At 42.1% G+C, this 11661-nt stretch overlaps 1 protein-coding gene across 1 annotated transcript; it reads right to left on the minus strand.

Annotated features, from left to right (window-relative positions):
* Nucleotides 1-894: 894 nt before the first annotated feature.
* Nucleotides 895-8908, minus strand: ube2m (ubiquitin conjugating enzyme E2 M). Its single transcript, XM_080775497.1, has 6 exons — nucleotides 8545-8908; nucleotides 5003-5097; nucleotides 3246-3284; nucleotides 2347-2450; nucleotides 2147-2210; nucleotides 895-2061 (listed from the first exon to the last, which is right to left on the minus strand). Exons 1-6 carry the CDS (start codon nucleotides 8657-8659, stop codon nucleotides 1921-1923), a joined length of 558 nt encoding a protein of 185 aa, XP_080631623.1. The 5' UTR covers nucleotides 8660-8908; the 3' UTR covers nucleotides 895-1920.
* Nucleotides 8909-11661: the final 2753 nt, after the last annotated feature.

Here is an 11661-nt window from a genome sequence, read left to right on the forward strand (position 1 = left end):
TACCGGTACCCTCTATTACAATTTTTATAGTTCTATAGCTGGAATGTTAATACTAGACTTTTAAAAGTGTTCACCATTGGGTTAATTCCTTATCAAGAAACCAAAGACCATTCAATTCTATCCATATTCCAGATTCCCAACCGGCCTACAACTCTTTGACCGTGGTGTAAAGGCAGAAGAATGTGCTGAAGCCACTCGTATTTCAGCTTTAGTTTAAACTAATTATTTTGGCATATAGAATATAATATACATAATATACAGAATGTGGCTCCCTCTAGTGGCTCAAACCCTTCTCTAGCATTTTTCTGGAGCCAAGTACATTCTGCATAGGATGATGTCATACTGTAGATGGAGGCGTCACCTTGTAAAAACTCTTGATACACAACTCGTTAGACTGGGTCGTTTCAATCACCCAGGACATCATTACCGGTCCAACGCTGTGGCACACATTTGACTCGTAACATCATGCTGGTTCTCTCACCCAAATTGCCCCATTCTCCTACTTTTACCAGATGGTTAATTGCACTCGGTGAGCTGAACTCTAACAGTTGTCACTAGGTTCCAGTATTATATCCGAGAACCTCTGTACCAAGACAGTCATTTATATTTTAAGTTTGGAAACATGTTAAGAGCTGTGGTGGTCTTCAAGCTCAACACATCACGGTCCAGTCATCTGTGGCTGGCATACACGAGATGTGGACATCAAAATGGTTATAATCATTCAAGTTCATATTTTATTTAACATATTTCAATGTTTGCAGTCAATGTGAACGGCTGGGTTTTCTTTCATCCTTTTTTTAATATACACAATAGAATTCTAACATTTAAAGCCCCTCCCCCCCATCCAACACCCTGTTGCCCCCACCCCCTCTGAAAATCTAAAGCCCTCCCCTTAACAAAAACAGACCCTCCCCATTCCCATCCCATCCCAACCAGCCCTGACCGACTTACTGATCCTGCACGTCTAGATGGTCTGTCCGTCTCCACTGATTAGTCAAGTCCTTACACTGTTTGTCTATGGCGTATATGTCGTGTGTGTGTACCTGTCATTATTCACATAAGTACATGAGGTGGCGAGTCCATGACTCACAATATGACTGTATGTGTGTGTCTGGTCAGTAATGCTCATACGTCTCCCATTCTGGAGTGCTAGCTGAATGTGACTTACAGTACAAACACTCAGCGAGTCTTAAGGAGAATGGGAGTGAGAGATGTCTGTCTGTCTTCTTTTGTCTGTCCGTCCGTCCGTCTGTCTGTCTGTCTGCCAGTAGGTGGATCAGTTGGCATGTCTCTTTGCACATAAACGAAAATGAAAAAACTAACGAAAACAAGAAAACAAACAAAAAAATAAAATAAACTTGTGAGGGCTTCATTTCAATCATTATCATCATCATCGTAGTGGCATTTACCAGCTTGATTCGCCCGAGTAACATTCACTGACCCCCCCCCCCCCCCCCCCCTGCTTCCTCAGGTTCCTCCTCCTCCTTCGCCGCCTCTTCTTCATTTCCATGCATCCTTCCATCTCCTCTCCACTCCTTCCTTATCATTGTCCTCCACTGCGATCCATCGCGTCACTCAGAGGTGTGTGTGTGTGTGTGTTTGTGTGGAGGTAAGCTGGCGGCCCCAGTGATGTGCAAAATGTAGAATGCATCTTGGAAGTAGAAGTAGTAATAGGATAGAAGAAGAAGAGGGGGGAGGAGTTCTCTTTCTTTTAAAACAGAAAAAAGCGTCTTCTGGCGTGCTGATTCTGCTGCTTGCTGGCTGCTGCCGCCGAGCAAGGCAGCGCAGTAGAAGGTTGTTTGTTTGTTTGTTGGTTGGTGGGGGCGGGGCAGAGCGGGTGATGGTAAATATGGAGGGTGGGGAGGGTAGATGGAGGCGAGGCGACTGGGGATGCGGGGAAGGGGGAAGGGTGTGCTGACACTATTTGAGACACCGCTCAAAGTAGGTGGCGCCCACGTAACCCCCTCGCAGAGAACGCTGTACGTTCTGCTCGAACAGCCGCCGGTTTGTCTGCAGGACCTCGGCCGCCTCCTTGTTCAACGGATCCTCTGGGTTAGGCTCCTACGGGGGACGGAGGAGGAGAGGACCTTTATTCCACTGTGCCACCAATAACATGGAATCAAATGTCCAACGTGTCCATACTCACTAGAAATAGATACTGTAGACCATAAATGATGGAGTTTACTGTCAACACAGGCTTCCAGTCCTCTCTGGGAAGAGCATAAAAAAAAAAGATTATTCCCCATTGGTGTATGCATAACTTATTTTAAACACTCCCACCCTCAATCATGTTTGAAGCTGTTTTTGAAAGCTGCTCTAGCGACACAATGGCGTTTTAAGACGTACCTTAAGATATTTAGGCAAACGTTTCCTTCCAGGTCGATGTTGGGATGATACACCATGGTCTCACACTTTACCTTGGGGGGATCATGCGGGTAACCCTGTCCTACCTGACACACACACACACACACACACACACACACACACACACACACACACACACACACACACACACACACACACACACACACACACACACACACACACACACACACACACACACACACACACACACACACACACACACACACACACACACACACAGTGTTGACAGCTTTGAACTGTTAATTAAGTGCTAAGTAAGAACTATCTGTGATGGGACCACTTTGGTCCCATCTCAAAATCTACAGGCTGAAACGACATTAAAATTGCTGTGCAACATCCAGCTCCCCTGAGGATGAACGCCACTGATTTTGGTGACACCTTGACCTCTCCTAGCACCACGATTTCCACTTAAAATACAATGGACAAATTACCATGAAACTTGTTGTGCACAGTTCCTATGCCCTAACCATTTCATTGGCAATGTGCATCTTATGTGCATCTTATATCCCTTCCGCCATCTTCCCATAAACTTCTATTTTTGGCCCCATTGGTGAAAGTGCAGGGCTCTAAGGATGGCAATGCCATCGTTGGTTGGGTTGGGTTGGTTCAAACCCATTTGGTCCAGTTGGGTGTAAGCAGCAGCACTGCTTCTATCTAGGGGCTGCTGGTGTGTCTTTTAGACTCTTATTCTTGTTACCACCAGGCTGATCAGATTGATATACAAGTGGTGACAAACAGAGATGGAGAAACAGAGTGAGCAAGAGACAAAGAGACATAGAAACATTGAGATTGCTTGAGAAAAATAGACAGAGAGAAACAAAAGCATCATGTCTTGATCCTACCAGACCAGCATAACTCACCTTAAAGCTGAAGACGAATTTACCACCCTTGTAAAAACCCTGGCAAGACAGAGATGAGAGGAAATAAACCAAGTTAATAAATCCACAGTCCACAAGGCTAGAGTTATACTATGTTTTAATTAGATAAAGTCCCATGACTGGCCAGTAAATCATCTGGGTGAGTGGCTAAGAATGATCAAATTAAATAAAACCTTTATCTCCCTGGCTCTTATTTGTTCGCCATGCACTTCTCCCATCATCTGAAGAATGAACTTTCAACCTGGCATCCCTATTGTGGACATGTCATAACTTTTTTTTTTCAAGATTTAAAAAATAGCGAAAATAGCAAATAACACAATGTGACAGGTTGTGACTTGTAAGCTTGTAGATTGGCTATTTTTTCAACTCGTCGATGAAGTACCGGTGGATCTTAAGTGGTTAACCCTTTATCTGAATCCTAAGGTCACAGGAATAGTTGGTCAACCATGCTGTGACTGACATTCACAAACCTCAGTAGACATTGCTTCTAATGTCGGCAGTTTATACTCTTTCCAACTAGTAACTGTAGATAAGAGTTGCAGTATTCTAGCAGATGGCAGGATTGTTCAAAATCTCTCGATAGTTGTGTGTCTGTGTCCTAAAGGATTTAGCGGAGAAACTTTCTACAGAAAGATCAGTATTTATGAAAAGGAAACTTGACTTGAGACGGCGCATATTTCTCCACAAATTCAGCAGTTGAGAATGGGATGGTTTTGTGAATTGACGAGGAAAGAATTACAAGTGTGATTTGTATCTATTCTTAATATTATTCCCAGTATAATAGTGAATTTATTGGGGTCCAATAAAAGAGATATTAAGGTTGATGTTTACAATGAGAAAGAATCAGGTCAGGTGTACATGGGTTTTTTATAAATCCTGTGCGGAGAAAGGCAGACATCTATTTAGAGAGGATTCTTTATTTATTTTTTGTGTCTTTTCTCCAATTTAGTCATTTTACCAATTCCCCATGTGAACAGCGTGGTCCCTGCCAACCCCCAGCGTTTTCCTAGGGGTGGTGTAGAAAGCCACATGCCTCCTCTGACACACATGGAGCCACCAGCTGCTGCTTTCAACCTGACAGTGAGGAGACTCACCGGGACAGCATGACACAGGAGGTTTCACGCTACCTCCCCTAGATCCCCTCCCTGCTGAACAGGCCTCCCAGTCCCAACCAACCAGAGTAGGGCTGGGCAACATATCGATATTATGTCAATATCATGACATATACAGTATATGACGTTGCATGAGTGTTGTCTTTCTCTGTCTTTCTCTGGTTTTAATCACTTTATTATTCTATACTTCCAGAAATGGTCAGAAATGTTCAAAAATAATATATTTGTACTATTTTTGTAAATCTTTAAAAAAACATTGATATTATTATTATGGTCACAATAACGATGGAGGTATTTTGTCAAAATGATAGAGATGTGCAGTAATCTCCTTGTGCAATAATAACTACATACAATCCCCTGTGCGCTTCTCACCGCGAACATGATCCATGTTCGTTGTTGGCCAAGCCGAAAGCACCACTGTTGGGAATCTGTGGTGTTGGGGCAGGTGCTTTGGTTGGATGTTTGTACAGTACCAACTTTCATTAATATGGCCTCTGCTACATGCTGGAATAATTGAATGCTGTATCATTCTTGCACTGGCTGGCTCTCTGAACAAGTAGCAGGGCAGTGCACAGAGCACTCAATCACATAACATGTCAAGTTTAAGAAAAGTGCAAGTCTACAGACCTCGTCTGGTGAGATGATGAGTCTGAAGTTGAGCAGGTCATCGTCATCAGGGAAGTTGATCTCACATGTCTTTGGCAGGTTCAGCTCATTGATGTCTGAGAGAGAGAATTTAAAAAAAGACATGAGCATTAACCCAAAGAAAGTGAAAAGGAGAATGGAAAAGGGTAAACAAGAGAAAGAGTTAGAGAGAGGGTGCATGCAAGGGAGCGACAGTTATACAGAGAGCACAGAAACAAATTAGTTGAATGATGAGGTAGACCAAAATTCAATATTGAGATGCACTTAAAAAGCACAAAGCAATTATTTTTGCCGAGCAACAATAATTACAAATTAGGCTGCTTTACTCAGAAGTCCGATTCAACTAATGGAAGTGACTTTTTATTTTTTAAGAAAAACAAAAGGTTCCCACTTCCCAGTTCGATCCGGGGCTCATGAGATGCCCGGGAGTTCGTGTCAAAGTGTCCTCAACTGAACTGAACCCCTAACTGCTCCCGGTGAGCAGGTTGGTTGGTGCCTTGCATGCTTTCCTCTGCCATTGGTGTACAAATGTGTAGCATAGCACCAAGGGTCCTCAAGGAGGTCCCCGGCTAAATTATCATGATAATCAGGAAACAAATGAACCTTTGGATATGTAACATTGAGGATTTTACAGTGTAGATTAGGGTCCCAGAGATAAAAATGGGGGTCTGTGGCCTAATGCATTAATATCAAACTGAGGGTCCTTGAAATTCAAAAGGTTGCGAATCACTGGCACATCACACTCCTGGCCAGTGCCCTGCCATCTTTATCTGTGCTGAATGGACCAGATGCCGGCTACTGGATTGGAGCCATTCTAGGCTTTCAGTCCATCCCATTGATAAATTCCCAACTGGCATTGAGCTGGCAGAAGCTGGTCTGAGGTGTGCCTTGGCGCTTTTCAAAAAACAGTAACAGACTCCCTCTCATGTGAAATTAAATGAACATCCATCAGAGAATGGCTTCAAGACTGCATGGAGGGATTAATAACGGTGTGTGAAATGAAATAGAAAAGGGGTTGATGATGGATTTTAGAACACAACAGACAACACACCAACAACAAGATTGAGGGTGGAGGGCTGGAGGCGTGGGACGATGATGAAGATGGTGGGCTTAAAGGGATAGTACACCCCAATATAAAAATCTGTAATTTATCTACTGCAGAAGTTCTTAAACTTTTCCACGCCAAGCCAAGAACCCACAAATAGCCATAGCCTGTCTGTGGCCCCTCTATTGAAAAATTGATTTTCAAAATAAAAAACACACAGAAAATATTAGACAATCTAGCTCACAATATGTTGCATTGCGACAGATTGTGAGCTTGTGGATCTGCTACCCCCCTCCCTTTGAAAACCTGTGATCTACTGGAAAGATTTATACTGTAATTATTTATTACTTCTCACAGAGGTTGCAAAACTTCTCCAACACATTTGCCAACAAAAAAAAGGGATAAAAAAGGGATAAAAATAAGCACTGTGTCTAAAGCTCAACTTTGAACTTACACAAACTTATTTACACTAAATAATTTTCCACTGACAGCAATAGTTTTGGTTTCAGGATTGTGCTTATTTAGAAAATGTGGACTATCCTGCCCATGAGCTGTTAAGTGTCATTTTATTTTCGAGGAAGCTGCTATGATGTTCTGCAAACTCTGTGACTGTTTTGTGGACAGAGGAACTAACTACTTACATAATTTTCCATTCTGAGAGAGGTAAAAAACACCTTTTTTCTCTGCTGGCCCTACAGGGATCACTTGGTGAGGGGGACATGATGATGTATGGGTAGGAGTCTAGGAGAGGAGGGTAAGGCGCAATTCATACTCCTATTTTAGAGCCGAATCATTTCAGGCACTACAGTTGCCGAAACAGCGGTATAATAGGCCCTAAGCCTATTATACTGTAGTTTTTGGGGCGTGGGATTGGGCAATTAACTAATAATATATTGATTGTAAACTGATATTTATAACCATATTAAACAGACTTAATCTTGTTCTTAATCGATTAATTTAGATGCAGGTTTTCTTTTTTTATAATCGTTTATTAATCATAACCGAGGCAAAGGTTTGAAATAATTGTGATATTTGAAATTGAAGTCATATCACCCAGCTCTAGTTGGGGGTTAGTTTACTCTCCTGGGTATAGTCATCATTAGCTCTGTTGTGTGATCTACTCTTCCCACATGTCAGTTCCATATGCAGGTGGAACAATGAACAGAGCGGACACCACTCCACAAAGGACCTGATGAGGCCTTTTGCCTGCTCGTGAATACAAGAACGCTTGCCCCAAATTACGCTCACGCCTCAAACCTGCCGACCTTGGAACGGTCGCCACCAGGTATTCCTAAGCGTAACCTCAGTAAAACTATGCCTAAACATAACCTTATTCCTAAACGTAACTTCAGTTAAACTATGCCTAAACTATTACTAAGCTTAACCTCAGTAAAACTATGCCTAACCCGAAACATATTCCTAAGAAAAACAGGTTGATTATAGGACAGTGACTCTATCCACTGGGCCACATTGTTCTGTCACTCCTCACCTTTGTCAATTCCTAGAATTAGACACACTATGTTCTAGAACCATATTGTGTAAAAGTACAAGTCATGGTGCAATTTTTCCAACAACGGTGGTTTTGATGCCATGGTGATTCATCAAGCTGATGACAACAACGTACTACTTACAGATCATTATGTAGGTCTTTTTAGGGGTCCAGGGTCCACTAACTTCAACTAATCTTTGGGACAACAATACTAGTGTTTAAATTCACAGTGGCTTATAAATCTTTACACAAAGTGACACTTGGCATGATGATAATAACTACAGAAAAATTGGGTCTGCGTCCAATTAACTTGTTATAAATTGGCCCTTGTACAAACTGCAGACAAAATATGAATCTCGTGGTTTGAATGAATATGACGATTGTAACTATATTTCATGTTTGTTGAGAAGAGATGTGACGTGGGTTCAGGCGGCTGTCAGTCATCCAGCTTGTTGTGAGTGATTTTTATCTTTACATTATCTAACCATTAACTTATAGTCCTTATCCTCTGAACATATGACATGACATGTTGATGTGATGGCTCTGTCAAATGTTGGCTACAGCAGCTAGCTTGGATAACAGAAGCCAGATTTTGGGTTGATTTTTATAAAATAAATACACATAACGACCAAATCAGATTACAAACAGTGCAGTTTGTTTGTGTTGTGGTCATTGATGTGTGTGCAGTGGGCAGGTTAGAAACGCTCTGCTTTGGGTTTAATCGCTCCTGGCGAAGTTGGCTGCGACGTTTGTTTTCAAATAATATTAGCTCCAACCGGCCAGCTATATAGCTAATGTTAGCCGGGGTACGTAGCATTCTAAGCTAAACCTGGAAGCTAGCATGTGTAGCATGTAATGGCTATGCTCGGTCACTTCTTGCCTCGGTAGTATTGTGTTTATTACCAGCCCATAGGTCCGCACAGAGCAGATGTTGCGGGGACAGAAGGCTCGTGTCTGGGGTACATCTAACCCCCCATCAAGCCTGCCTACCTTTCTGTATTCGTAGCTGGGCCGCGCTTGCTTTTTTACCCCCGGCTCCTGTTCTGTTTCCTCCAGCAGATTCCTCGTCTTTCTTCTGCTGCTTCAGAGAAAAGAGCTTAATCATCTTCAGTTATTTTTTGGGGATTAATTTTAATTCCTATAATGTGTTTTGCGTGTGTCCCTTTTCTATGTACGTAAGGCCGAGTTTTTTTTGTTTGTTTTGTTTTCCCCCAGTTCTTGAGATATTGTTGGGAGGGCTAAATTAACTCTACAGCACCGGGGATGTTGTTGGCGGAGCCGGTGCGTCGCTCTCTCAACTAATTGCACTGTTACTATCGGAAGGCTGACTGGCTGTGGCTGCTGCTGAGCTAGCCTAGCATGCTAGCTAGCAGGAGGAGGGGGAGAGGCCAGCGGGGGGAGCCATTGACGTGACGGGGATACGACGGTGACGTCATACGGAAGTGGGCGCTCGAGTTTTGATCAATGGTTTTTGATTGATTGATTGATTGATTGATTGATTGATTGATTGAGTGAGTGAGTGAGTGAGTGAGTGAGTGAGTGAGTGAGTGAGTGAGTGAGTGAGTGAGTGATTGAGTGAGTGAGTGAGTGAGTGAATGATGAATTGAAAAGGGTGGACCCTATTGTAAACGAGTGTAATGCTTTATGGTGTCGTCCACAGTTAACAGTTTTTGTATTGAGTTGTGCTTGAAATGTACTGTTGTAATTCTCCAAAGTGTTAATAAATCGATCGATGGATCGATCAAGCCAGTTAGTCAGTCGGTGGGTGGGTGATTGAATGAAATTCGAATACTGTACAGCACGAGGACGAGGTATAGACAGACATTAAGGCTAATACTTACTAAAAAGCCCTGATGGTTTGTTTACAATATTTCCTATATTTATCAAATATATATATTTATATATATTCATCAAAACGCATGAAGACATTCTTCATACGTTTTGAGGACTGAGGTTAGGGTTAGTGACCTTACAGACAAACATTATCTTGGCAAGCTAGTAGACTTTCTAGGTCCATGCAGTTGCAAGCAAATTGCAGGTGCTCTTTTATGGTGGTTTTGATGGGGGGGATCACGCTTTTTGATGGTTGGTGGAAGGGAATTCCACATTTTGGTGCCATATAATAGTTGAATGAATTCATCCCCATTTTTGTGCCGAATCTGAGAGAAATGAATGAGATCATCAGTGGAGCTCCCTCTGATGTTGTGTCCGTGGGCGTTTCTCACTCTTTTGAAGTCACATGGTCACATGATCCCTTGAGGCCTATGGTATCTTGAATTCCAGGCCCATTGCAAGTTGTTGTACTCTGTCCTCTAGTCTACTCTACTCTACTCTGAGCCATCTCACCCTATTATAATGAGCAGGGGTTAATTATGGAATGTACGTGCTAATAAAAAATATTTTAAATATTGCTTTGATGCTCATATTGACGTTAGGAAGTATTTTTATTAGCATAATAGCATTCCATAATTCCATAGGGCAAGACCACACATGGGCATATGACATCATCAACTTGCAACGGGAGCAGTACCTATTGAGTGAAAGATTCTCTATTTATGAAAGAAATAAAATATTTATGATGTTATTATTTTGTAATTTTAGTTAAAGAGGGCAGGTATTATGTTTTAACACATATTTGTCTTATTAGCCAGGGATCCTTTTAAGACACATGTGGGTCAAGAAAGCACCTGTAGACATTTTATCATACAGGATTTACAATCTTTAACCTAAAGTACAGCATGTGCAATTTGCATTTGCATGTCAAAGGTTTGAGAACCGGAGCCCACATATTTGATGAACCTATTTAATTTGAGTAAATTGTCTATGGCCTCGTGTCCCACTTCCCCCCAAGGGCCTCTGAGAGTCAAGGGCCCCTGGACCCTGGGAAGAATGGCCGAATGGCGAATCCGTCCTTGTAGAGTTAGAGTACCATGAGGTGCATGCATAGACAACATTGGATGAGTGCTCCAGCTAGTGTCCTCAGTGCAGCCTTACTGACCAATGAGGAGATCCTGCCCAAAAATCTTATTCTTTGGTTGGCTTTCTTGATTATGTTTGTTGCCATTTTATCACTGGAAAGATTGTTGTATAAATTACAACCCAGATAGGTCATCTCTTCTTTCCTTGTGTTAACAAGAGCCTGCCCTGACTTGACTTCAGTAGAGCACCGAGTCGGTAACGATGGAAGTTGGAGATCATTCCCCACCTGGCTATATGCAATACCAGTTGTACCTGTGCCAGAGTACCTTTTCCACCCATCTGTCTATGTCCCTTTTATAGCCATATGGAGATTTCTGTATCTGTCTCTCTGTGTCCCTGGCCTTTCCTATATATGGAGTTCTGTGTCAGGCATGACCAAATATGGAGTGTTGTGATGTCAGAAGTACACACCAGCCTCGGAAACCCAGACTACGTACACATGTACAGAGACTTGGTGCATTTATAGATAGATAATAGCCTAATAATAATAATTTTGCCTGTTTGTGACATCACTGTTCCATCCTTGGTATGTATTCTAGGGACAGGGAAGGGGCAGCAACAACATATAACTCTGTGGGAGGGAGGGAGTTGCTATGTTGTTATGATTTGCCTTTTTAGGAATCTAAATTGGTGAGTGGGTATTTACATTATAGGTAAAGTATAACTGAGTCAACAGATAATTTAGCTATTTCACTGAAGTTCAGTTTTGGAGAGAAAACTCCAAAAATGGTCAGACAGGACCTTGCATGAATGAATAGTGGTGCAAAAGGTACCAGACTTTTAGAACTTTATGGTCAATGTTTCCTACAAATTGTGTGCGTGCATGTGCGTGTGTGAACAATATGGATTTGCAGTCACACAAAACTGAAATACAAAAGCACACTGAAAAAAAAAATAGAAAATGTAGGCTGTTAGTATTATTTTACTACTAATACTAATCATTATTATTATAATCATCATTATTATTATTATATTACACGCAGACACACACACACACACACACACACACACACACACACACACACACACACACACACACACACACACACATACACACACACACACACACACACACGCACACACACACACACACACACACACACACACACACACACACACACACACACA

This window comes from Protomyctophum bolini (genome assembly GCF_963924005.1).
Source record: "Protomyctophum bolini genome assembly, chromosome: 11".
NCBI lineage: Eukaryota > Metazoa > Chordata > Actinopteri > Myctophiformes > Myctophidae > Protomyctophum > Protomyctophum bolini.